Here is a 26,436-nt window from a genome sequence, read left to right on the forward strand (position 1 = left end):
CCCCCCCTCTCCCAACACTCGGCCCCCTCCCATTCGCTCTTTTGTTGTCCGCGGTTCGCCGCCCCTTTACATCGTTGCAGACGAGTTGTGTCTGGCGTGTATCTACCTGTCATCTACCTATCTACCTGTCTACCCGTCTACCTGTTCGATTCCCGGAGTTGTACATCATGTGCACCGTGACCATGCTGATGGATCGCAACTGCGATGGCGGAGGTCGTGGCGTCGACAGCCACAAAGGAGATGACGATGACGACCTCGACCTCGACCATGGCCTTGACGGTGACGACCAGGATCGTGACGGCGGAACGGACAGTGGCATCGACGGTGGCGATGATACCAACGACGTTCTCCTCTCCGGCGTCTCACTTGGTGGCATGTGGTATGTCAAGCTGGCGTCGGGTGTTATACGTTCCTTCATCTACCGAATTCATCAGTCTATCAATCAATCTATTTATATGTCTATTCGTCGATCTATTTGTGCGGTAAGTACATGGAGATGGAAGTGGAAATGGAAATGTGTGGATGACAGTATTTCGTAGTATCTCGGTATCAAACCCTCTATTCTCATTGCCTGCCTCGTATCATTATTGTTGTTGGCGATGTTGCTGCTGTTGATTTTATCGGCATTGTTGTTGTACATATCTCCCAATTCTATCCTGGAACTCTTTCCGTTCTATCCAAACACGCACACAAAATGCTCTGTAACCTTAAAAGAGGCAAAGAGGCGAAACCATACAAACATGACATGTAAGCAAAGAAAGCGGGATGGTCCTCTGTCCGAGTCCATGACATGTCTTGGTCTTCGAAGGGGGGAAGGACTGAGGACATCCAATATGAGCAAACTCGGGAACACCAAAGCGATGAGACGACTTCAAAGTTGCTCTTCAAAGAAAATGATCTCGGGATGATTCCCGTGCGCGCGAATGGAATCGACCTTGGCGTTCGTTATCCGTCGTCACTCATGATCCATGGGGGGATAGATGATGTGTCGTTGTCAATGCTTTCAGGAAGGTATCCTTGTCTTCAGCCACAATGTCTGTAGGTTGCGTTGGTGAGGACGAGTCTCCGCAATAATACCTTGGTCTGCGAATAGAGTGGCTGTTTCCTCACTTCTTTCTGTTTGGTTTCTTCAAGTCTCATACGTCCATGGGTGTAGCGCGAGGTGAGATTGTGCTGGAGGTAACCTCGTTCCGGGAAGGCAAAGAGTTTCGGAAGCTGTTTACGATTGGAAAGACGCCGACGGGGTTTTGTTTGTCGTGGTATCCGAAAAGAAAGGAAGACCGCAAGCAATGCCGTAAGAGACCGTTGCCGTATCAGAATCCTTGCTAGGTGAGTGTAAACATGACCGTCCGGGGTCAAACTTTTCAAGCCTCCTCCCTGGCACCCTTCTTCTCCCTTTCAATCTCGACCGACTCGCCGGGAGGTGTCGAGAGCATGCTTGACGGATTGTACTCCTTGGGAGCTGCGGACACGCTCGACGTCGACTGAGGCGGGACGTACGCGCTTGATAGGCGGGGGAAGCAAAATCCTGGGTGCAGGATGGTTTGGACCAGTGTGGCGATGATGACCATGCTAGAAAGAACCTCGACCATTAGCCTTGTGGATTCTCGGATTGAATACTCGGTACGAAAGGATTGGGGAGGACATGGAAGTGAGTGCGAAGACGATAGGAGTAAGTCAGCCAATACGTACCATCCATCAAGCGCAATAAAGGCAGGCTCAAACTGCATCACTGGATTCGCCCACCCACCAGCCATTTCGACGATACGGTAGATACACCGAATCAGAATCGCCACGTAAGCGACGATGAACCCGTACACAAAGAACCGGAATTTCCAGTCACTCAGAAAGCCGCTCGCCTCGCGGGATAGGGGTTCGTCGCGCCCTCGCCAGCGGCTGAAGACGTACCACGACGCAGCACTGCCGAAGAAGATCAAGGTGACCACCTGGAAGGCAATACCGGCCATCATCAAGTTGTCGCCCGTGTCTTGCTGGGATTGGTTGTCGTCGGCCGTGGCAGCCATGCCGCCGCCAATTGCCTGGATGATCAGGGATATGAGGTCTCCGGTGATGAAGATCCATGTGTACCAGTTCGGTCTGATCTTGGAGTACTGTGGCCCGAAAGCGAGGGTGATGTGCTTGAGAACCAGGTAGATGGCGGCAGAGTTGAAGGCAGGTCCCAAAATCAGACAGCAAATCTGGATCTGGAAGCCCACTCTGTCGAACGGATTGTTGTGCAGGATCACACGGCCAACGTATCCGAGTGCCTGGTCGACGCAGGCCAGCAACATGGCAATCAGGTACGTCCATGTCTTGTAGCGGATGCCGCAGAGAAGTTGTAGGGCGCCACACATGGCGAAAATGGCCACGAAGAGGGCATTTGCCCCGATCGAAGGAAAATAGCCATAGATCGAGTTCTCAACAGGACATCGGGGTGTGACATCGGTGCAGTTGGCGAGGGGCAGAAAAAACGTCGAGTTGTCGTTGTTAGCCATGGCTCAGGACAAGCCTGGGGGGTCGAGGATTAGACAATGGGCAAAGATGATAGAGTAAGAACGGGGGATACCAATGGTGATACTCGCACTGCTTTTGAAGGAGTCAAAGAAGAAAAGACCCATACATGAGATAGACCTATATGTACTCAGAGTCATACATGATGGATCCCCAGGCACCAACGAAACCAGGAGACGCCGACACGAGAGCTGCAAAACAAGGCTCTCGGATTGCCAGAGACACGAATACGAAGGATTGGGACATGACAATCGGTCCCTGGGCCGCAAGGTCTGGGCAAACCCCGAGGCATACGATAGGGCGGCTTCTGGTGGATACACATGGTTTGTCTCGAGATCTAAGAAAAGGCCTCTCGTTGCCCAACTCGTGTCTATCGAGACGCATGCCATGTGGTTGGACCGTCGACCCAGGGTGACTACCATAACCCAATGACGGCGGAACAAGTCAAAGAAGGCTCTTTCCCTCATTGCAAAAGGGTATTGGGTGCTGTGGTGTGATCTCGCAAGCTGAGCCAGAAAGCGGTTAGGACAAGGCTGTACCCCACCAGACCAAGCAATACCGAATCTGGGCAACAAGGCGGAAGGAGTTTTCCGTAGTCTTGATTAAGCCTTGTGTAGCGTTAAGATGGACATACAAGGGTTTGTATTGTGCCGGTGGTCAAGTATCATCCTAAGGAGCATATCCTTGCGATATCAAAGTCGAGGTTGAGAGCGAGGGAGGAAGTTTGGGAGTCGGAGAGTCGGAGCCGGAAGAACATTTCCTCCGTGCCGAGGATGTTTTAATTCGACTCAATTCCTCGCATCGCACACACAGCGCAGGCCATGGATGAATTTCATTCCTTCAGTTTGCATTCAACCAACTTGGATTCCTGCGCTGAGATAAGATGGCGTCTCTTCGGACGGCTTCCGGTTGTCTTACTATCCTTTCTGGGCTGCATCTCTGCAACTATGGGTACTTTCGCACCCGAAAAGTCTGAAGATGGTTGCTACCTCTGCGTATTTCGTGTCGGAACCCGAGATACGAACTGAACAAGCCCCTCCTTGACTGGGTCCATGACGCTGAGAGAGCCTCCTGTTTCCAACCTTAAAATATGCCTTATCCCCATGTCCAGAGTCCGCGACCGGCAATCGTCCGAGCAAACTTGAAAAGAAATGCTGTGCACAATCTTCACAATGGAACAACAAGCGCACACTGTGTGCTTTGTCGAGAAACCTCACTCCCTTGTTGAGTGAGCCACGAGACACGCATGGCTGAAGACCCACAACCAGAAATACGTCCTCGGATATGAAATAGCCTGCGCTAGAGTCCCCCCCTTGACCACCTGGCTCCATACTTGGCATACGATGACAATGCACTGATCGTGCGCTCTGTGAAGAAGATATACTCGGTACATCGTGGTTAAAGTGACATTGTGACTGTGGTGCATTCTGTAACTTGACACCAGTTCTACAGATGCGACGTAGGGAGAAGAGCTCTTTGAGTTGGGTACTAACGAAAATCCAGTGGTCACAGTGCTCCTCGCTCCATTACCCACATTAGCCACCATCGAGGTTGACAGCTGTCAGAGTGACACTCCTCAGACTCCTCACAGCAGACGAGAAATCAAAAGCCTGCGAAACGGTAGGGAAGTCAATGAAGGGCGCATCTCGACCTGGGAAAGACGAGCCCTTGCCCACTAACCCTTGTCACATCAGGTCATATCTCGCCACTTTGCCATTTCACTACTTCCATCGATATCTCTCTCCTCCTTCTCGAATTGATTGAAGGCCATCTTCTCCTGAATGTAGGAGGAAAGAATAACGGACGCGCTCAACTAGAACTGTGGAATGTGGTCCGATGCTAGGCTCACTTTGTTCTCGTCACCAGAAGTTCGCAAGACGCATCTACGCGCCGCACAAATCAACTCATTAGAAGTCAGCAAGGGATGAAGATACAAAAATGTCATGGATTCTGTCCGAAATTCTCCGCAGAGGCTCATCGCGTTACCAAACGGATCCCTACCTCAGTGCGATCACTCGGAATGTGGTCTAAGCGCAAACAGCCGGACTTTCAAGTTTTCCATCTCTTGCTGCCAAAACTTCATCCAACTCATGCTGTAATGTGAGAGTATTTCTACTGTTGAGCGTGTGTGTCGTGAGGCTTCTTCGAATTTTCGCTTGGTTTAGCGTGCAGACACTACCACCGGAATTTCCTTTGCTCATCTACCCAAGATGGAGCAGTATATGCCTCTTTCATCCGATAGCCGCACGAGTGATCACATGGACGATCTGGAGCTCTCAGACATCGACATGGAAAAGATTCATGAACACCCCTTGCCAAAATGGTATCGATTGCCCGGGTGGAGAATCTCACCGAGATGGGAGTTTCCGCAGAATTGGAAGATCTGGTCAACAGATGACTTGACGAAGCCAAAGAATATGGCGTCTCTGATTCTCGCAGGCTTTCTCGTCGCACTCCCACGGTTCCTGCGGCCTGCTGGTTTGAAAAGACCGAAGAAACTGCATCCGACAGCTTATCTTGATGCTCTGAGAGGCTGGGCGGCACTACTTGTCTTCCGATTTCACATGTACTACAACAAAACGTGGCTTCTCGAGCTCCCGGTCGTTCGCGGGCTCCTCAATGGCCGTGCCATGGTCGAAGTCTTTTTCGTCATCTCCGGATACGTGCTCAGCTACCGACTTCTCAAGATGATGCGCAATCAGCAGCCAGACCTCCTTCGGGCTTTGGCTTCATCGACGTTCAGACGATGGTTTCGACTGTTCATTCCGACAGGCACTGGCTCTTTGATCGTCGCTCTCACCTCGTATTTCGGCTGGTGTCGAGGAGACCTTCGTCAGGGGACTTTCCTTGGTCAAATCTGGGATTGGTTCTGGGATTTCGGCTCGACCACTAATCCATTTGCCGATATCAAAGGCTGGTGGTATCCAAGCGTCTTCCGCACAAAGTACCTCGACCCGATGTGGACTATTCCTGTCGAGTTCAGAGGCAGCATAGTGCTGTTCTCATTTTGTGGCGTCGCGGCTTTCTTCTCTACGAGAGGTCGCAGGATCTGTTGTGCTCTTGTTATACTTCTCTGTTACTACTGGTGGACTATCTACGCAGCTTTATTCTTGATCGGTCTGATGATAGCGGATCTTTCATTCGATCGCCATCCGGAACGCCTACACCCTGTGCCTCTTCCGCAGCGGCAGAACGAAGAAGCAGCACCAAGTCGCAAAACTAGCAGCAAAATCCTCACCAAGGTCGGGTGCAGTCTTCTTGTTGTCGTCGCACTCTTCCTCTTCGGACAGCCGCCAGACGGATGGAGCTATCAAGGACCCTTCCCCTTCGACTACCTCAGCAAGGTTATACCGTGGTGGTATCCCCTCGACCTCAGTGAATACTTCTGGCTCAGCATCGGAGCCGGTCTTCTGGTTTTTGCCCTGGATAATTGCCGCATGCTCCAGATTCCTTTCGAGCTCAGCTTTTCTCAGTATCTCGGGGATATCTCGTTCGGTATCTACGTCATGCATGATATCGTCAACTGGTGCTTCTACGAGCCCATCGTGGAACCTTGGCGCGCTGCACACCTCGGCGATGGTTACTGGTCCGGACTCCCGGGCATGCTGGTCACCACGACTGTTGTCCTTTGGGCCGCCGACTATTTCTCACGGATCGATGCCTGGGTCGTGTGGTTCGGCAAGTGGCTGGAGTCAAAGGCCTTTGTCAAGGTGGACAATTGAGGGAATATTGATTGACGCGGGTTCAAGGGCTGCAGTCTCGATGCCCTTCATCATCATCGCAGTACTTTATGTGGGAATACTTTTGAGGTTACCGTTACCGGGCTCTCTTCTTCGATTTATTTCCCCTTGGGCTCGATACGAACTGCCAACAACATCATCGGATTTACTGAATCAATGTCGATTGTAAAGTGTTTTGGGGCTTTACATGTCTGTCTAGCTACAAGAGGAGCGTTTATTCACGGTCCCCATACCCCAGGAATGTAGAGAACTGGGTCACTCACTGGTCAAGCCCATCCGTGCCACGCAGCCATGCAGTCATGTAAACCCCAGATTGGGGTTCAAACTCTCAAAAACGGGTTCTGTGCTGCAAGACAAGACCGCTCGCTACTCTCCTCGTATCTATGCAAGCCAACCCAACACTAAGAAATAATGACGAGCCGTATAGAGTCGTCAGCCAGAACATCCTTTCCCTATCTCCCCCGCGACGAATGGTTTAGTGTCTGCATCGAGGCGACTAAGATGATGTCCTTTCAGCACGTAGACGAGACGGGGGGATATTGTTGATGTATGTATATACTCGCACTAGAGCTCTCTCTCTCTTGGTATATGGCCAAAAATATGAAATAGGCCGTATACACAACAATCTTTCAAGGCAAAGCGAACAAGTTCGTTCCCGAGCACATTGCAGCCGCAGTATTACCTGCCGGACTTCCAGCAACATGACGATGAAGGTGGCACAGCACCTCAAGGAGGACAAAGTGGAAGTAAAGGTGGAAGAGGAAATGAAGCCTGTGCCAGTTTAGTGTCATGGAGTGAATCCGTACCAAGTGTCAAAGGAGAGGGCGTATGAGTGGAGTTGGACCTTCCCAGTTAAGACGAGGTCGCCTGCCTCTGGGTCTAGCCTATTTGGTAGATAATGTCCACAAATCGGAAGGCGTGAATCGGTTGCGCGACCAATCAACAATCCGGGGTTGTTTCTTTGGACACTCTTGCCTCCTAATACCGCGTACTTGTACACTCTTTCCCTTGGCTCAACAGGATTCAGCAACAAACGGGTGTCGGCGGTGTGCTGCGTAGACGTCGGTGGTGGTCTTGACCCTCGCCTGAATTGGCCGTAGGTCTTCGGAAGTTATAACTTAGATGGCCGGAACGACACTGCTCGCAATGAATGAGTCTTCAGTCTTGCGGCTTCTTCATGGTTAGCTTAGCCTTTTACCTCATGATAGGGGCATAGATTTCCATCGCAGCTGACCGGCAGTGAGCGCGGCTGCCAGTGAAGGGAGTATATGGTTGTTAGCCCATTAGTTAGCCACGTGGTTCGGTTCTCTTTATCCAGATTATACGAGGTATACTACCGAGAGGCGCTAGTATTAGTATGCCTTCTGTAACTACTCGACAGTATATAGTCACCTGAGCCACCAGGCCAGAGTATGTGAGAAGACGCCTCGATTTCATTCGACCACCATCTCCAATATCTCCATGACCTGTCCTTTCTCCGTGATCGGCTTCGGATTCGTCAGGCTCATATGGTCCTTGAGGCTGTTGACGGCCAACCCATCCAGCTTGTCTCTCCCGACACCCACCTCCTTCAACGTCCGGGGCATGCCGATCTGCCGGAATATCACGTCCAGGATGTCCCCCAGGTCGACGTTTTCAAGATCCTGCGGCCCCGAGCCGTACTTGGCTTCCAACAACTCTTTAACCACGGGCGAGCGGAGCAACACCTGTTTGCAGTGGGCCTGTCTTTCGACGTTGGCGCCCACTTTCGCGTTCCACTTGCACACCGCGGGGAGCATGATGCAGCTGGTCTCCCCGTGGCCCACGCCCAGGGGACCCAGCTGATGCCCGATGGCGTGGCTGGCGCCGAGAGCCACGCCGGTCTCCACGGCTCTCATGGCTTGGATCACGCTCCGCATCGTCTCGTACCTGGCGTCCAGATCACCGGGATCCTTGTGCGTCCGGATCAGGGCCGGCACCAGTGTCAGCAACCCCTTTTCGGCCTCGGCGTCGCCTTTCTCGTTCGACAACAGGCTGCACAGCGCCTCGACGCAGTGGTCCACCGACCTGACCCCGGTGCTCAGCCAGATCCGCTCCGGGGTGGTGGTGGTGAGCTCCGGGTCCAGCACCACGATGCTCGGGTTCCGGGCGGGCGGCTCAAAGAGACATTTCTGGTTGCTGCCGTCGTCCCTCGTCACGCCCGCGATCGACCGGTACTCTCCGCCGGACAAGCTCGTGGGGATGGCGATCTGGCGGACCACGGGGTCCTTGAACGCCTTTTGGCCCTCGGACAACAACTTCTCCAGCCCCTCGGACGTGGCGATGTCGTTGGCGAGCATCCATGCGATCACCTTGGCCCCGTCCGTGAGCGACCCGGCGCCCAGGGTGACGAGGCAGTCGGGGTTCTTGAGCGTGGCGTCCTGCGCGATTTCGAGCACTTCATTCCAATGCGTGTGGGGGACCATGCCGATCCTCACCCCGACGACTTTATCGCCCAGGGCGGCCTGCAGCCGTTTCAGCGCATCCGTGTTGTTCGACAGCGACTTGGAGGCGATGATGTAGACCCTGCTCGCCTTGACCGTGTTGGCGATGTGGTACGCACAGGCCTCATCGAAGCGGAGGCCCCAGCTGATGTATGGGATGTCGCGCCCGTCAAAGGCCGGTTCGAAGTGGTCAATGCCGTACGAGAATGTCATCTTTTGTTCCTTTACCCTCGTCGTCGGAGAGTGGCCACGTTTCACAAAGTGCGGCGAGTGGTCTCGGTATAGGTCACGTCACGAAGCGAGGTCCACTTGTGTCTCATCATGATAGTTTCCACAAGCAGCAGGAGGGGGGTAGGATGGGTTGAAAAGGCTGAAACTGATGGGAGAGTATAAATCGCAAGGTTGGAGAAAGTGTGGAGATTCAAGCGCGTGGGGTATCAGCGAGGCCGAGGATGGAGGCAGAGAACAGCATCTGAATACGAAGGGCCTTGTCCCGAGGGGGCAAGAGGGTTTTGGGACAGAGCATACAAGGAGAGGGAGAAGGGTAGTTGGTTGGTGGACCGCTGAGATCAAGATCTCGCACAACGATTACAAAATTGGCGCCGGCGTCACGGTTACGCGGATGTGCACGAACATGGCCGCGTACAGACACCATCTTCGCATCTGATGGGCGCACCGGGCTATTCCTCCATGGAGCAGAATCACGCAAATGTTGAAACGAGTTATTGACATTGGCGTATCAATTCTCACAATGTGCTGTCTGGCTCGGATATAAGTCCGCATGAGTCTTAGCTGGCCATCGCTCGTCCCGGACCGGTGTTCTCGACTTTTGTTTCCCCTGGAATTTGATACTCCATAAAAAATGTCAATTGCTCTTTGGTCTTGATGCCGTTTCCCTGCCTCAGGGGCAATTCACCGGTATAGCAAAGCGAACGCAATGTGCATCGGTGCATGCCACGGACAAGACTTTTTCGATTTGACGTTTGGAAGAAGTCGTGGTAGAGAATAGGCGGCAGTGTGAGAACAAACTCGAGGCGAGCCAGGCGCTTAATCGAAGAGACCGAAACCCATATCCTCGTCGGATTCTTCCTTCTCTGTGGTAGCATTATCAGTACATGTCCTTGCCCCAAGGGATGCTGCGCGGGACAGCAGAGGTAAGACGTACCCTCTTCCTTCTCCTCTTCCTTGGGAGCCTCCTCGGCAGCAGCAGCGCCGCCAGCAGCAGCACCACCAGCCGGGGCAGCGGCCGCGGCACCACCACCTGATCCGACGTTGAGAAGCAGATCCTTCACATCCTTTCCTTCCAGGGCCTTAGCGAAGAGGGTAGCCCAGATGGGTTCGACGTCGACGACACCGGCGGCTTTGATGATGGTGTTGAGTTTATCGGCCTGCAAGTCAAACACACAGTGTTAGTCTGATGTCCCTCTCCCCTCAATCGATCCTCAGTTTATTGTGCGAGGGACTTCGTACGGTGATTTCAATGCCGTCGTCGGCAAGAATGAGGGCAGCGTAGGCGCTGGCGAGCTCGGCGGTGGACATCTTGACGGGTTTGCTGAGGGAACTTGTCTGATTGAGAGTTCAGAAAGGTTGGTGTCAAGAAAGTTGAAGTTGCGCGCAATTTCTCGAAAAACGCAGGGCCAAAGTCCCGGAATTTGGTTGTGGGATCAAAAATGCCAAGGCCACAGTTTGCCCGTCCAGCACTAGGTCGTTCTAGGAAAGGGTGATGCCGCCTTTGCCCCTCTCATCGAGTCCGCACAGTCACGTGAACAAAGTCTTGGCACTAGCCTCGGCGGTTAGCTGAAAGAGTTGTCCTTATCGCGAGTCTCCTGCGCAGTCGTGTGTATGGCGAGTATCTGTCTTGATCGTTAGAGTCTCCCTTTGCAGCGGAAAACTTTCCACAAGTATAGAAGCCGAGGTGAACGTCAACCACATTTGAATTCAGCACAAGCACCACCCCTGATCGGGTGGGTCCACGTTGCCGCATGAGATTTCCTCTTTCAGCCTTGCCTGTCTTGACCAAGACGCAACTCCACGGTATCCATATATGGATATACTCCGTTCTTTGCGTCGGGGTCAAGGCAGGGAAGACGACGAGTTCGACGACGCATGTCAGAAATGGCTTTACAAATTGTATCTCAAGGCCGAACCACCTGTCGTCCACGATCCGCGCAGCAGGGATCCTCGACCTTTGCCTCTGGGAAAGCTGATCGAACTGGAACCAAAGCTGTTTTTCCCCTGTTCAGCCGTTCTTGAGCTGGTGACCAGGGACATGCTGTGTGAACTGACAGAGTGTGCATGTCGAAGCTGTGTGTGTGAAAGAGCTACTCCAGCCGAAGGCTACAGCGGCGGCCAAAGGACCAGGATCATCGATGCAGTTATGGGTGGAAGAGACGAAGCAAAGATTATCGTTGCGGTCCTCCTCTACACAGATCAGATTTCTCAACTTTACCGTCTATACAGGACATTGCTTTCGGATGAAGGGATCGACGCACTCGACGGTAAAGAGGACATTGCCGAGGAGGTCAGGGAGCGAATTCGATTTGCGAAGCCCATGTTCAAAGTGGAACGAATTTCGCTTGATCGCCCTGCCCGAAACTTCCCCTCCGGTACTCGACTGCCTTTTTTGAGTGAAGGGTCGCCCAAGAGTGGCTCGTTTGGAACAGTCTCCAAGATAGAAGTGCACCCAGAGTATCTTGAAGATGATGTCAAAGAGCTGATCAAGAGCTATGCGGGAGCACAATCGATAGCATCATCAGCAGATCAGAAGGTGAGTTAATTGGCCCCGAGCACAAACTCCCAAACCGACATTTATAGTTCTATATTGCCCGCAAAATGATTCAAGGAACTCGAGGCCAGACACTGGAACATTCTGTCCAGATGGAGCGAGACTTTCTCGACGTGATCCGCCAACAGAAAAAAGGCAAAGAAAACCTGATAGATTTGGTCGCTTTCTACACGTTCGGGGATGAGATCAATATGCTTTTCCCTTATGTGGAATTGAATCTCCACGACTTGCTGTATCATGGCCACCTCCCACGCCACCTTTCTCAGAAACCGTTTCCCGACGACTGGATCAGTTTGGGCATCAGAGGCATGGCTCAAGGACTGTGCACGATCCACCATCCACAAATGACGCTGGATAATGACCGGAAGATCGTCGGGTTCCACTTCGATCTCAAACCGAGGAACGTTCTCATCACCTGGAACGGGACCTTTAAGATTACCGACTTTGGCCAAGCGCTCATCAAGGTCGTCCGCATTGGCATAGAGCAGTACGGAGGAGATGGCGGCTATCGCGGGGGAGACCCAGAATACGCACCTCCCGAGTCGATGCCTTCTCGCCACCTGCTTGAATCTCGTCATACCAGCTCCGCCAGCCCTTCCTTCACCAACGGACAATTTGACTCGCGGGATCTCTTCAAATACGACATTTGGTCTCTCGCCTGCATCATGGTCCAGTTATATACATATGTCTGCCTTGGCAATGTCAGCGCAGTGACAGGGTTCGATGAGGATCGCAAAATGCACACGACCGGAGGTGACGTTGCCCCGTACCACGTCGACACGGTCACGGGACCTGACCTCAACCCGGCCGTGACGACGCAACTCGAGAAGATTCTGGCATACGGTCTGAGCGTTGAATCCCCAGCTTTGCACACCTACATGGAAGAGCTTGTTAGGACAATGTCGCAGATGCTCGAAATCAATCCCTCCGGGCGCCCTACGTCCGGCGAGGTCGCCGAGCGCCTCACACTGCTTTTGAACAACTACCTGGCTGCAAGAAACGACCCCAGTGGCGTGCTATTGGCAGCCAACAATGACGACCTGCGGGATATCCCTGCGGGCTACGTCGAGGTTGCCATGGATACGAATGGGACCTCTTTCGTGTCGCTGGAAGGGGTCCGCCTTGTGACTGCAGACTCCCAACAACAAAACACGGGGATACCGTGCCGGTTGAGGCTGTTTCACCAAAAGGGCGGGTTTTGGATCAAGATCTGGTTCAAGAGAGCCTCCTCCAGACCGGACATAATTTCGAAGAGGCTACCCGAGGGGCAGACTGGGTTGCTCCATTCGGCACTGCTCGACGGCGGCGGAGGCCGTGGCCCCTGTCGAATCTTGAGGACGGGCGCCGACGGCTTCGAGATAGATCTGTACTTTGAAAACGGGTTGCTGGAATTCCACATGGCAATCATCCAATATTCACCTCGTTCCTTTGGGATCGTCGGCGGCGGCGGCGGGCCTGACGACGAGCTGCGGCAGTGTTACAGCCTGAGACACCCGGTCACTGTGTCCGCCAGACGTGACTTCTCCAGGGACCTGTCACCGATCCGGGACGGCGTCGAGGCGGCTTCGGTGCAGGTCTGGAAACGCAGGCGAATGACCTATGTCGACGGGACCTCGACAGCGCCGCCCGCCGCGGGGCTCAGGCTCATGGTCTTTTTCCAAAACCCTGCCGCGGTCTTGCAGGTGCCGCTGAGATCTCGCCTGGGGACGGTCGAGGTTGAGCGCCACGGCGCGACCAGCGTCATCACCTTCCGTGGTCTCTTGAGGGAGAGGTTCTTCACGCACGCGGAGAAACTCCAGCGCACCAACGATCGTCAGCTCCTATTGCCGATTGGATCGGCCCATTATCCGCTGGGCAATATCTACAGGCAGGGGGACAATAACACTAGGGACGTGAAGATCGAGACGAGACATGAAGAAGGTGAGAGAGAGATCCCATTACATCGCCTCTGCGAAAAACAGGCTAACCGCGGCTCTATAGTCGTCTCGGATTTTGCAGCCCTCATCCAAGAAGTCCGGGATGGCAGGGAAATGATATCCTGGAGCGATCCCACCGTCGGCCCACGACGTATATCCAACCGAAGCCGCAGTTCCACCAGCAGGAGTTAGCTTTCCCGCATCGATCAGACGATGTTTGTAAACACGGGCGTGTTGGACGTCGCTGCTCCCTGGGCGACTTTTCTCCTCCCCAAGACCTCGCAGACAAGCAGGACCGAGAGCGCCAGCAGGATCAGTGGGAACGCTATGATGACCCACAGCCACACTTCCATGCTTGCCACGATGTGGAAGTTTCGGTCTTGATCCACCGAGACGTATCCCATCTGCAGAAAGTCCTGGTTCCGAGTTAGCAAAAGTGAACTCCCGAAAGGCTGGAGAGTGCGTATACCGCAGCGAATGAGGCGGGCACGTATATCAAGGCCACGATCGTGAGCACCTTGACTATGCGAGCCTCGTGGGAGCTTTTTGATGTGAGTTCGACGACAGCGCCGGTGCTGGCGCTCGTCGCGGTTGCTATCCTGTTATTGAGCTCGGAGTTCCGGAACGCTATGATGTCTTGTAACTGGTAAAGGTGAGCAAGTGAGTCCAGAAGAGCGCGTATATACGCGACCAGGGTATAAACCGACCTGGCGAGACAGGTTATTTCCGCGTGCCAACAACGACTCGGCCAGCCGTCGGAGAAAGTCATACTCGAGCTGCACGGATTCGGCGAGATCTAGAAAGCCATCACGCCGCTCGACGGTTTCGTATCTGCGTGCGGCGTTGGTCATGCAGTGTATGATGGTGGAGTTGAGGGTGAGCACGTGCGATATCCTTAGTAGTTGGTCGACGAGGTGTGTGAGGTCCTTCATTGAACTGATACATTGCTGCACCTTTTTGGAATCGCTGGCTGCGTCCGTCTCGATCGAGAACATGACGAGGACGTCGAACTAAACACCATTCGATCAGACGCTACACTAAGTTACAGGAGCAGTCGGGCAAAACTCACCAGCTTCGTGATCTGTCCATCATAATAGTTCAGAGCGTGCCGCCAGTCCTCTGTCCCGGATGATATCAAGACGGTTTGCAGACTCAGCCATTCGGCCGCCGTGGCAGCTCGAGATTCCGGCGAGGCGGTGAAGTTGTGCTTCAAGCGATTCGTCAGCTGAGTCGGCGCTCTGACGAGGATGTGGGTGCTCGTCTGCGTCGTGCACGAGAAGTTCTGATAGACGAGGGCGTGGCGAATGGTCCATGGGTGTTGGGCATTCCCGTCGTCCCGCTGGACGTACTTCCACAGAAAGCAAGTTTCTAGCGCAAACCACAAGGATCAGCGTCTCGCATACCCTTTTTTTTTTACCCTGCTCGTGTCTCTGGGGTTTTATACCTAGGCCCTGACGTCGCCCAAGCCGGTCGACGTGCTCGGCGATGTCATACGCGGCAAAACCCTCGTCTCGGGCAAAGTCTTTCTCGCCAAAGGCGGTCAAATGCTTGAGAAAGGCGGGGAAGACGCGGACGTGCCGCAGGATCGAACGCATGCTCGCCTCGGACAGCAACAGGTGGCCCCAGCCGAAGGTGGGATTCAGGAGACTGTCACGCAGGGAGGGAGGGTGTTAGAAGGATCTCGCTGCCTTCCACAATGCGGGTGGGTTGACCAGTCCTGGGTAGAGAGTGTCGATGAAGGAAGATGTGGTAATTGGGGGATTGGAACGTACAAGAATGTAGATTTCGGCGACGTCGGCACCGCGTCCGTCCACGAGTCATTGTTGGCGGTGTTGATCTCGATCTCGCGGGAAGCCTTTTGTGTTGGTAATTTGTCAACGTCGAGTCCCCTTGTGCACGCCACTGCCACTGCCACTGCACTCATCCAGTCACTCACCCTCAGAAATTCTGCGACGGCGTGGTCGTTTTGGAGGAGACATGTTCTGAATCCTATCGAGGAAAGACACATCAGCCTCGGGCACAGTGACAGATAGACAAGAGATATAGTCCACATCTACGAGGTACTCGGTCTGTAAGCAAGAAGTCTCTCCACCCAAGGATCGGACCGCGCACAGCCGTTGCTTGTCAATACCTCATCTCGCGGATCCATTCCACATAGCGATACACACACAGACTCACACAAAGTGGGTATCAAAGATACACTAGGTAAGTGTGGCATATACATACCAGTATCGTCAACCTCGCCCACCTGCACGCGAAAACACTCCGGCCCCGAGTCCGCGGGGAGGAAGATCCCCGGGGCTGCATCGTCAAAGGCGCGCTGAGTCTCGTCGATCGACGAACCCAGTAACACGCTCTGTCGGGTGAGGGCGGAGTCTGGGGCGGGCCAGGGTAAGAGTTTCTCGTCCATTACCGCAGAGAGCGAGGGAGAGGAAGAGGTGGACTGGGGGGTCGCAGCTGTGAGGGGGTTTGGGGGATCTATTTGGGTGCGAATGAATACACACTCAGACACAGAAACAAACACAGAAACACGCTCAGAAGGGGAGGAGAGGGGTTTCAAGAAAGAGGATTATAATGAGAGAATGACAGAGGTCGTGCATGGTACATGAAGGAAGAGAATTGGTGGTGGTGGTGGAATTGGGAGAGGAAAAGGAAAAGGGAATCAGGCTGTGGACGGCGAGGCGGGACGAGGCAGAAAAAGGTGGGAAGATGGTGAGGCTGAATCCATGCCAGACTCCTCAACTCCTCAATTCCACCCCTACAGAACAAAGCATCTCCCTAGCAAGTACATTGATTCATACATATGTATACGCTCCAACTCCAATCCCATCAAATACATACCCACCTAACTACTGCCCCCGGGACATGAGATGCGATGAGATAGCCCTTCTCCGTGATAATTTACCAAGCATCCACAAGCGTGACCCCAGAACGTTGCTTAATCTCGCCGTGCTCCGAGACAGACAACTTCCTCGCCGCCGTCACCTCGTACATGGTATTGGCGCCGATTCTGATGGGCTGATTCATTCGTGGATCAATCAGCAAGTAAACTAACCACCCCACAGAAACTGGAACAAAAAACACAAGGGAGACAAAGAAAGGAATCCCTGACGAACCTTCCAACGGTATTTGTTGCGCCCGAAGAGGTCATCGAGGTAACTCACCAGCGCGGAGGCGCTGATGTTGTATTTGACCAGGCTGACTTGGTCCATACTTTTGAGTGGTGGTTAATGGCGAGGTGGGTAGGCGGGTATTTGGGTTGTTGAGGTTCAGGTCAAGCTCAAGAACAAGAACAAGATCCAAGGACAAGCTCATGCGGGGAGCGGGCGAGAGAAGCGGGCAGCGGGAGCAGGCGAGATGGTGGATGGTGGGTGATAGTAACGCTTATACCCAGGGTGTTGCTCTACATATGATATGCTCTGTAATGACAAGGGATCAAGTGGACAAGATGACAAGGGGAGTGTGACTAGGGATATTATATATCCTCGGTGCCAGGTAGAAGAACTGACAAGAGAGTGATCTATCAGAGCCCAGATTTGACAACGAAGAACCGTTGCCATTTCCATCACAATCCATTTCTTTAATAAAAACCCCCCATCCTCAAGCCACCACCACACCCAACGCCAACGCCAACACCTCCACTACCACAACTCGTGTTTCTGTACAAATTATGTGCAAAAGGCAAAGGTGAAAAGGGGGGATCTGGAACAAGGCAAGTAAGTCACTTGGTTCTTCCCTTGAGACTATGATATGATATGCCAGCCCTCCACAGCAGCACAACCACCACAACCACCACCACCACTACAAAGGGCCATTCTTGTCGGTGCTCGCCTAGTGGTCCTCGTGCCTCGTGCCTCGTGCCTCACCAGCCCACCAAACACAAGTACCATACGTGCATACCTAACTACTCGGTACGGGTAGGCGACGAGGGTCACACGAGCGTGAGCTTGAGCGTGGGCGTGAACGTGGCATGCGTGGCACTCAGGTTGCAGGCTGCACTGGACTAAAGCCTCTAGCTAGGCACCCGCACCCGCAACTATCGAACGCCATCTGCCGGGGCCGCAAAACAGAATGAGGCGCAGGAGGGAGGGGGAGAGACATCAGTGAGGCTCAGCTCAGCTCTGCCTTGCACCTACTCACGCACTCATATTGACACATGTACAAGGTCCCTATTGAGACATGCATGATACATCCGTTGTAGCCTTGCTCTCGAAATTGCCATCTCTACTTCTTCCATCTGGTGTCAACCACTGCGCCTCCTCCGTCTCAGACACCCCTTTCGAAATTCCTGCCACGCATCCCCCCATCCGTGCCTGAAATCATGCCATCGTTCCACTGGGTGGTTCCCACTGTTATTCACAAACAGACTCGTCCCCCCACCGAGCCAGTACAGCATTCCCACCTGCGCCCGCTCGTCTCTCCGGTCGAACGCAATGTCGCGTCGCCTCCCAAACCGCCGAACCTGTTCCAGTCGCCAGTCGTACCCTTCCCACTTGCTGATGGTCGGCCGCACACCCGCATACTGGGTCAAGCACCACCGCCAGAACCGCGGCTCCAGGCTTGAGCCAAACACGGCCAGATAGTAACAAGTGCCCACAAGCATGACCCCAAACGTCGCCGCCGGAAGGACCCAGCCTTGCAGGGCATCCTCTTTGTCCAGAGCAACCGGATAAGGGAATGTCAGGCTGACGCTGGACCCCGAGTCCGTGCACGTCAAGGTCCTGCCGTCGGTCGAGTTGCTCCATGTGCCTTGGGTAGGAAATCCATCTTGGTCCCGGTATGGAGGGATCACGCTGAGGATGATAACCCACAGATTCGCCAATCCATACGCAACGCAGAAGAACGCCGGCACATATCGCCACCATCCCCGACAGTTCCTCAACTTCAGATCCCATTCCCACCCGTGGCTTTCGCCCCGCCCATCCACTTCCGTCTCGCTGTGATGGTCTCCTCCATTGACTTCCTCGAGGTACCTGGTCCTTGATGGAAGCCTGAGGACCGCAAAGCCCATGATGGTCAGGATGACGCAGTGCGCATAAGTCTGGAGCAGTCCAGCCATACTGACCGACTCCAGCACAGTTTTGATAGACGCAGATGCGGCAATGAGGACCGTCGTCATGATCCCGTGGAGCGCGAGTCCGCCTCTGGGTGCGAGATACTGGTCCAGTGCTTCCACATGACGTGAAGAGGGCGAGTCACTCTTCCAGAAATGCGACCACGGGAAAACATTGCCCGACCCAATGCTTTGCTTGATGCGTGAGAAGGTGTAGATGATTGAGTTGAGGCTTCCGAGAGAAGATATCGCAATGAAAACGGACCATGCCTTGTATGACGCCTCGTTATTACCGAAAAGCATCGGCGTGTAGTTGATCGCCACAGGAACGAATGGAATAGCCTTGAGAAAGGTCGCGACCAAGGCAATGTACAAGATGCTGACGACCGTGACGGCAAAGATGAACCCTTTGCGCAGCGTCACAGGGCTCTGTGGGTCGATTTCGCCGGCGACAAAAGTGGCATTCTCCCATCCTTCATACGAGAATATCACGAGGAGGAATGCTTTGGCCACCTGGATCTTGGACATGGTTGCTTCTGGCGGTCCACATTCTTGGAATCCTGCCCCCAGATACGTCCCGACCCGGATCGCGTGCCACCCAGCACAGAGCACGACCAGCAGCAGCAGGATCTTGACGGCCGCCAAAATTTGGTTGAGCACGCGACCTGACTGGGGGGAGAAGTATTGTAGAAGACACAGAATGAGGAGGACCAGGAATGCAATCACCCGCAGAAAATCGCGATCGGGATCCTCTTGCGGATTGCGAGCGAATAGCACCAACCGCCCGATCTGCAGGCAGTTTGTGGCCGAGTTGAAGAAAGCCACGAATAAGAACGCATACTGTACGTATGCATACAAGCCGTCTCCCAGAAATCGTCTGATCCATGAGCGCCCGCGGCCCGAAGTCAGTTCATCGAGCTGCAAGTTTCTTCGTCAGCCCCGACTCACCATCGTATCTTCTTGAAGCATGTTCGAGAGCCTCACTTACGTATACAAGTTCTCCCCCATTGTACGGCATGACAGTGGAACATTCCAAGTATATCAACATGCTGTACAAGAGTCACCATTTGCATCTTGCAAGTCTCTCGTCCTGGTGCAACTTTACTCACCTGATCAACGTGTAGATCGAGCCTATCGCCCACAGCGTCATAGTAAGGCCCTTGTCGCCGGTGAGTACGAGCACCGTCGACACGTTGGTGTATATGCCCGTGCCAATCATCTTGTTGACGATCAGACTAAACACATCATAAGTCCCGAGCAGAGGGGCGTGTGCAACGGGCCTCGTCTGTGGGGGTTCGTCAACGTCCAACGACGGGCTGCGAGATCGTAGGTTTGTCATCTCTATGCCACTGGGACCATGTGGTGCCATGGTAGCGACGTGCCCGACCCAGTGGTTCCGATGCGTGGATACACAGCCTCACGCAAAATACCAGTGAATCACCGTCCCTCTAGAACATCAAAGGCGACTTTGCGCAACTGCAGACGAGGACGCAGCATGCAAGGCAGGTGGAATAGGCAAATAAATACATACCATCAGGCAGAAACGAACGAGACGAATAAGGATGAGCAGATATCTGTGTTATAGGGGGAAGCAACTTGCGACAAACTGGAACAGGGCGTTCTGCCAAAGTGAGGCGTTGGCCGCCATTTCGTGTCGTCAGGCTGAGCCAGGACCTCCCCGGCCATGGTCACCATGGTCACAATTTGGGGGTGAGTCCTGGTTCTTCCAACCGAATTGTGATTTGAGCGAGTCTGGCGAGTTTGGGTGCCGTTAGACGCCCACGCACGCCACCGAGTGTGCCTTGCGCACGTCGAGCAAAGGAAACATCTTCTTCTAGAAAGTGTGGCTCGTGGTCGACTGGCCAGGGTCTGACTAGTGACCTATCGAAAGTGAAGTGGACCATCTACACCGGTTGGGCGGATCCTAGCTCTGGCTCTCGTCATTGGACTGTTGCTTGTTCCAATTTAGCTAGACACCCCGAAACTTGAGATCTCGGTGCATGTTAGCTGCGCTCTAGACCGTGAGAGGCGCAGAATGGGGTTGCACAGGACATGGGATACATGGTGGTGCTGATAAATCCAACTATTGTCTGGAGATGTGGGCAACAGGGGGACGAAATTCGCTAGGATGCTCTGTTTCTATACGCTCTTGTCAGTCATGAGGCTGAGACATGCTGTTGACATCATTCCGCTATGTGGTCACTTGTTGTGAGTCAGAGTCTTCGACGAACAGGATGCGATCCGGCTGAGAGAGGAGCTCAGGTGGGGGTCGTCCATGTGAGAATACGGGGACAACTCCGCGTCGCGAAAGGGGAGATTTGTTTGAAGCGAGCAGTAGGATGCATAGTGGCAGTACGAGGTAAGGGGGGAGCAGTTCGACTGCGGACGAGATTGGGTGAAACTGCCAAGACGCCAAGACCTGTATTTTCACGTGATGTACAGCACCAGCGAGCCTTGTCTTGACGAGGCTGAAAACTCAGATGCAGTTGGCGTCATTGCGGCTCTTCGCATTTCTCACACGGATTCTCCCCCACCATTCGGATACTGATCCACAATTCTGGCATTGTTTCCCGTTTTAGGACAAGATATCAAAATTCCTGAACAAGTCTACTCGTTAACCATCGCGTGAGGTGGTGGAAGCCTGGGTGTAGGAGGGGCACCGTCCTTGTGCAACCAGCTGGTCCAGCAACCCGGGAACGGATTCCGACGACAATAGATATTACGACAGGGGCCACTATATCATGTCCTCGCCAGACCTGGACATGCATGCACTTCAGCGACTCAGAAGCCAATTCTCCCAGGCACTGAAGGACTTTGCTTCGTCGTCGTCTTCTTTCCGAATTTTGCACTCGGTCCCCACCCGAGCGACGGCTCCGACCTCTTCAGACCCGATAGTGACAAAGACGCTCTACCTGCTCGACTCGAGCTTCAACCCACCTTCGAAGGCGCATACGAGTCTTGTGAAGACGGCGTTGAAGTCGCAAGATGCGTCGCCGCAGACAAAGCACCAGACTACTCCGAGGGTCCTGTTTTTGCTGGCCACTGTCAACGCCGATAAGAAACCCAAGCCCGCCGACTTTGAGGACCGGCTTGTTATGATGACTCTGGCGGCCGAAGATCTGCGGTCTGGGTTCACGAGGGAGCCCATCTCGGCAGACTCGACTGCTGAAACGCCAGCCCCCATAATCGACATTGGCATCACAAAAGAGCCCTATTTCGTCGACAAGGCTGCCGCGATTGACGCAAGCGGCATCTACCGTTCGCCCGGATACAGTACTTCATCGACTCCGTCCTCCGGAGCAGCAGATGACGGCGTTGTCGAACAAATCCACCTCACAGGATTCGACACCCTACTCCGAATCTTCGCCCCGAAATACTACCCAAACAACCACCCACCGCTGTCAGCTCTAGAGCCCTTCCTCCGCAGACACCGCCTACGGGCGACGATACGCGTCGACCCCAACAGTCCCTCGCAAAACCTCAAGGACGCGCAAAAGACCCAACCGGACTCAAAGCTGACAGCTAGCTCCGAAGGGCCTCCTGACCTCACGACAATCGCTGGTCAAGAGGCATACCTCGAAGGCATCAAGAACGGGGCGCTGGAAAAGGACGGACTCAAGCGAGAGTGGGCGGAGAGGGTGGAATTGGGGTGGGATGATTCCGGCGAGACGGATGGCGTGAGCAGTACGAAGATACGCAACGCCATGAAGGATGGGAATTGGGACGAGGTCGAAGGACTGGTAGGGCATAGGGTAGGAGAGTGGATCAGGTATAAGGGTCTGTATGTAGAGGGAGAAGATAGATGACTGGGAAGAGACTCTCTAGAAACCCCCGAGCTCGCCCTCTGCTTTTGCGTAGAGTCTTCGTCTGGATGATGCTGGAGGCAAGAGATACTTCCATTACATCAACGACGAATCTCACTCTAAAGCCAAAGGAATCTGCGACCATGGCAATAGCAAAACAAAGAAACTGAAACCGAGCCGCGTTGAACTGCGCTCAACGCATTTTTTCGGTACTTGATGGGAGCCACCATCTAATGCTGCTTTCTACCAAGCTCATCAAATCTCTCTCAGCTTCATCTGCGGTTTCATTTTTTCTTTTCTCTCTTACCGCTCTCTTTCATGTTCCGGAACTGATTGTGGGATACTAAGACGCATTTCCATCCAAAATTGGACCTGGCTCCCAGTTCAGCAACGTTGTCTCCGCCACACCGTCTACTACCCACTGCCATGCCTCCACTCTGCAACGCAATCACAACTCCTCGTCTTGATCCTTTGGAGCAGGACTCTCTTGTTTGGCCTCAGCGATCTCTTGAAGCAACCGCGTCAATCCAGGGCCGGGAGGCTCATATCGACGCTTGCCCGTCACAGGTTGTTTTGGTTTGGGTTGTGGAGGATCATATTTCTGGCCCGCAGCCGCTTCCTTCGAGAGATGGCCGAAAACCTTGCGATCACCAATTATCGGCGATGAAGGACGGACGACAGGTGCACGAGTAGGATTACTCAGACGAGTAGCTGGTTCATCAGCCCACTTGGAAGAAATAGCCTTGTTGCTCGTGACGACTGAAGAAGGTCGAGCAGCTGACTCGTCAGCCCACTTGGAAAAGATACCCTTGTTGCTCGTGACAACTGAAGAAGGACGAGCAGCTGGCTCATCAGCCCACTTGGAAAAGACAGTCTTGTTGCTTGTGACAATTGAAGAAGGTCGAGCAGCTGGCTTCGCTGTGGGAGGCGGTTTGCTAGTGTCTTTGCTGATAGTGGAAGAGACTTGCGATATGTTGGAGTTGTTTGTTGCCAGTGGCTCGCGAGGGGCGAACGGGTTGTCAGGACGGCTGGCAAGAGGTGCAGTAGCTGTAATAGAGGACGGGACAGTCAAAGTCGGCAAGGACCGCTGAGTGGCTGGAACAGCATTGGGCGATGGCTTAGAAGGTAGAAGATCACCGACAAGGTTGGCAGTGGTGTTGCTGAATTGTTCTATAATGGCCTTCTTGAGAGCGAACAACTCCGACTCGTGAACGTAGCGATGACCATGGACGACGACAACTTTAGCAGCTTGGGCTGGAAGAACCTCGCTGCTGACCTTGTCAGGGACAGGTGAGTCCAAGAGACTCCCACTGGGAGATAGTGGACTGGCCTGCAGGGCACCACCTGCGCTATGCACTGTTGCCATGGGAAGAGTGCCGGACAAAGTAGCATTTTCGATACCAAGGCCAATCAGATCATCGGTGACTGCTTGAATTCCAGTTGGAGACTTTTCGTCTGTGGCTGAGGCCGAAAAGCCAGAAAGGGCTGCGGAGCTCGGAGCACCATCTGTATGAGTCGAGACATTGCCTGGAGCCAGAGCATTGGCCACAGAGAAGGAGAGTTCACCGATCGGAACTCGGCGAATAGAGGGGTCATGAAGATATCCACCGGAAATCTGTTCGGGGTGAACAGGAGGCATGGTAGAAGGTGCTGCCAAGGTGCCTTGAACTGCACTTGTGGTAGAAGTTGGCATCCCAGGAGCTTCCGCCTGTGTCTCGTGCGACCAGGTTGACAACTTGCCTTTGATAGACGACATGAACTGTGACGGGTCTTCCACCAGGTTGAAGCTGTAAGACTTGGCTGGTAGAGCAAGAGCACGTCGCTTAAGATCAGCTGCATTGACAGCGACAGGAGGGGCTGCGGGCATGGCAGACACCTTGGTCGCACCCATTTTGGTAACTGGTTCATCGAGCTGCATAGCCAGCGCCATAGATGCCGTGCCCTCGAGAGCTGGCGGAGGCAAGGGCCCTACCTGCATCCCTTTACCGAGTTCCCAAAACCCTGAGTCCTTTGGCACAGCAGGAACTGGACGCGCGCTGAGGATTGATTGAGTCAAAGACCTTGTCCAGGTTAACCATGAGGTAAGGGAGCATTAGATATAGTACTCACGCTGCCGCAGGGCGGGAATGAAGAGAAGCAACTCTCTTCCCAGCTCTTCGATTGCCACCATACTCGTTGTATGTATCTGCGAGGCTAAGCTTATGCCCTAGACGTGCCTCCTCTTCTTTCTTCTGTTCCTCCAAGGCATGACGATGTTTATTGCCATTGCTGATTTGTTTTTGGTTGAAAAGAACGTCAACGGCTTCGTCGCTCTGTCCGAACGCTAGAAGAAAAAAAAAAAAATCAGACCATGGACATTGAGTATCAGTAAGCTTCCTCACTCTGCCACTTAGTCGTGGGCGCTTTGTTAGCGCTAGCAATTCGAGCTGCTTCAGTACCTTCGATGTTGCATTCTGGTGTGATAGAGAGCGTAGTAAATAGACGGGGACGGTTGGGGTAGTCGCTTGTCTTGATCGCGTCTGCGTTTTTCTCGGACAGATCCATCTGGAAAAGGAGTCCAGTTAGAATGCTTTGGCAGTGTGCTTCAAGATTAGCCTACCCGCTGAATCATTTTCAAATGATGGTCCTTCTGGGTGTTTGGGGACATCGGTGGTAAAGCTTCCTCCTCGGATTCATCATGCTCGCTCTTTACGTAGCGACGTGATACTCGCGGCATGTTGAGCCTCAAGAGGTCCTTAAAGGACTTGATCTGACTGCTTCGCAGGGAAATAAGCAACTACACTGTCCAAGGTCTTTTGAAAAGGGTTAGCCAGCGGGATTTGGGTATACTGCTACTGGGAGACAGAACTAACCCACAAAACTTTGATCCGTGCCCCCGTTCCCTCAAGTCAGGGATGCCGGAGGGCAAGGGTAAGGATTACTGGATGGGATGCAGGATAGAACAAAGCTCTCGAGGGTCGATCGAGGGGAGGTGGATGAAGAAGAGGATGCGGGAGATGGTGAGGTGGTAAGGAGAGAGAAGGAAGCGAGCGCAGGGGTAATTTCAAGATGAATTTCAAGAAACAAAGTGTGAAGAGCTTGGCAAACAGTGACAGATTGATTCCAATGTGTTCCGGAATCCTGGACGAGGGGAAGCGAGGAGAAAAAACGAAACCGCGTGGTATGGTGGTGGAAAATTGTTGTCGACGGGCGCGGACGCAGATGTGTGCGCGGCGGAAGCAGCGCCAGCGATAGAGATAGCCAAGGACTCAACCACGACAAACAACCCTGCACTGAAGAAGGCTTCACAACAGACGGCCGAGGAGATAGCAGCAAACATTTAATGTGAACAGTGTCGAAAGAGCAAACCAGAGCGAGCGACCAAGGCTCTGGTATAGTTGTGAGCGGCGAGGCGTGGGTACTTCAGAACCACGAGGCATCTTGCAGTCGCATGCTTTCACCCGGTATGAAAACAATCTCTTTGTGTCTGTCTGGACAATCAATTGACAAGTGTTGTCGACGTTGCAGGACGATAGATTGACCTGATCTCGATTGCATCTCCAAGCTCAAGCCCCCAAGCCTGCATGGGGTGAGAGGTTGCCCCTGCCTCCGAAGACAGAGTCCTGAGGTTATCATGCTGAAGAAAAGTCCCAACACGCAACGACACCGTCAAACTTCAGTTATCCTGATCAAACCACGTTCGCACTTCTCTTCCCATGTGTAGCGCGTACACAAAGATAACCAAGTCCATGACCTGTTCACCCACCGTATCATTGAGAGCACTTCCACCACTCGCGGGCTGCTCTCTACCAGAAATGACTGCTCCTCAAAGAACCCGCCATACCTCAGTTGACCCCAAACAAGTCTCATATCAGCGCACAATCTGGCCGTTGGACAATGCCATGAAGATGGCGGAATTCCACACAGACAAAAATGCATCGTGTCGAGAAAACAGTCGGAGGAAAGGGAAATGGCAAGCGTTGCGCCGGGCGTCCAGCGAGTCGCCAGGGGATCTGGACCCTTTGCGATGCTTTGATGAGTGGTGGAGTCAATAGCTTCGATGAATCCGAACCCCCGGCCATTTTTAGCAACTGGTCAGCCTCAAGATTGATGGGGAGGGCGGAATTTGGTTAGCATCCGGACCAGTGGATCACCAAACGAGATACGACTCCGTCGGAAAACGAGAT

The 26,436-nt window shown here is 53.5% G+C and overlaps 9 protein-coding genes across 9 annotated transcripts; 3 read left to right on the top strand and 6 right to left on the bottom strand.

Moving 5' to 3' along the window:
• Window positions 1–1,364: 1,364 nt before the first annotated feature.
• AYO20_06440 (hypothetical protein) lies at window positions 1,365–2,495 on the bottom strand (the record flags this gene model as incomplete). The annotated part of the gene is made up of 2 exons (XM_022644730.1): window positions 1,365–1,572; window positions 1,693–2,495. The coding sequence occupies 2 exons, from the start codon at window positions 2,493–2,495 to the stop codon at window positions 1,365–1,367; spliced, it is 1,011 nt and encodes a 336-aa protein (XP_022499197.1).
• Window positions 2,496–4,721: 2,226 nt separating this feature from the next.
• On the top strand, window positions 4,722–6,233 carry AYO20_06441 (hypothetical protein; the record flags this gene model as incomplete). The annotated part of the gene is made up of 1 exon (XM_022644731.1): window positions 4,722–6,233. The coding sequence occupies one exon, from the start codon at window positions 4,722–4,724 to the stop codon at window positions 6,231–6,233; it is 1,512 nt and encodes a 503-aa protein (XP_022499198.1).
• A 1,451-nt stretch (window positions 6,234–7,684) lies between these two features.
• Window positions 7,685–8,926, bottom strand: AYO20_06442 (hypothetical protein; the record flags this gene model as incomplete). The annotated part of the gene is made up of 1 exon (XM_022644732.1): window positions 7,685–8,926. One exon carries the CDS (start codon window positions 8,924–8,926, stop codon window positions 7,685–7,687), a length of 1,242 nt encoding a protein of 413 aa, XP_022499199.1.
• An 834-nt stretch (window positions 8,927–9,760) lies between these two features.
• Window positions 9,761–10,252, bottom strand: AYO20_06443 (60S acidic ribosomal protein P1; the record flags this gene model as incomplete). The annotated part of the gene is made up of 3 exons (XM_022644733.1): window positions 9,761–9,807; window positions 9,879–10,101; window positions 10,184–10,252. 3 exons carry the CDS (start codon window positions 10,250–10,252, stop codon window positions 9,761–9,763), a joined length of 339 nt encoding a protein of 112 aa, XP_022499200.1.
• Window positions 10,253–10,757: 505 nt separating this feature from the next.
• AYO20_06444 (hypothetical protein) lies at window positions 10,758–13,464 on the top strand (the record flags this gene model as incomplete). The annotated part of the gene is made up of 4 exons (XM_022644734.1): window positions 10,758–10,989; window positions 11,044–11,480; window positions 11,528–13,418; window positions 13,460–13,464. 4 exons carry the CDS (start codon window positions 10,758–10,760, stop codon window positions 13,462–13,464), a joined length of 2,565 nt encoding a protein of 854 aa, XP_022499201.1.
• A 156-nt stretch (window positions 13,465–13,620) lies between these two features.
• AYO20_06445 (hypothetical protein) lies at window positions 13,621–15,824 on the bottom strand (the record flags this gene model as incomplete). The annotated part of the gene is made up of 7 exons (XM_022644735.1): window positions 13,621–13,830; window positions 13,884–14,057; window positions 14,122–14,424; window positions 14,484–14,782; window positions 14,859–15,061; window positions 15,187–15,403; window positions 15,641–15,824. 7 exons carry the CDS (start codon window positions 15,822–15,824, stop codon window positions 13,621–13,623), a joined length of 1,590 nt encoding a protein of 529 aa, XP_022499202.1.
• A 1,833-nt stretch (window positions 15,825–17,657) lies between these two features.
• Window positions 17,658–19,836, bottom strand: AYO20_06446 (hypothetical protein; the record flags this gene model as incomplete). Its single annotated transcript, XM_022644736.1, has 3 exons — window positions 17,658–19,385; window positions 19,456–19,516; window positions 19,577–19,836. The coding sequence occupies 3 exons, from the start codon at window positions 19,834–19,836 to the stop codon at window positions 17,658–17,660; spliced, it is 2,049 nt and encodes a 682-aa protein (XP_022499203.1).
• Window positions 19,837–21,208: 1,372 nt separating this feature from the next.
• AYO20_06447 (hypothetical protein) lies at window positions 21,209–22,487 on the top strand (the record flags this gene model as incomplete). Its single annotated transcript, XM_022644737.1, has 2 exons — window positions 21,209–22,207; window positions 22,326–22,487. 2 exons carry the CDS (start codon window positions 21,209–21,211, stop codon window positions 22,485–22,487), a joined length of 1,161 nt encoding a protein of 386 aa, XP_022499204.1.
• Window positions 22,488–22,718: 231 nt separating this feature from the next.
• On the bottom strand, window positions 22,719–24,986 carry AYO20_06448 (hypothetical protein; the record flags this gene model as incomplete). The annotated part of the gene is made up of 4 exons (XM_022644738.1): window positions 22,719–24,306; window positions 24,380–24,593; window positions 24,652–24,814; window positions 24,870–24,986. 4 exons carry the CDS (start codon window positions 24,984–24,986, stop codon window positions 22,719–22,721), a joined length of 2,082 nt encoding a protein of 693 aa, XP_022499205.1.
• Window positions 24,987–26,436: the final 1,450 nt, after the last annotated feature.

The sequence above is a fragment of the Fonsecaea nubica genome (genome assembly GCF_001646965.1).
Source record: "Fonsecaea nubica strain CBS 269.64 chromosome Unknown Scaff41, whole genome shotgun sequence".
Lineage (NCBI taxonomy): Eukaryota > Fungi > Ascomycota > Eurotiomycetes > Chaetothyriales > Herpotrichiellaceae > Fonsecaea > Fonsecaea nubica.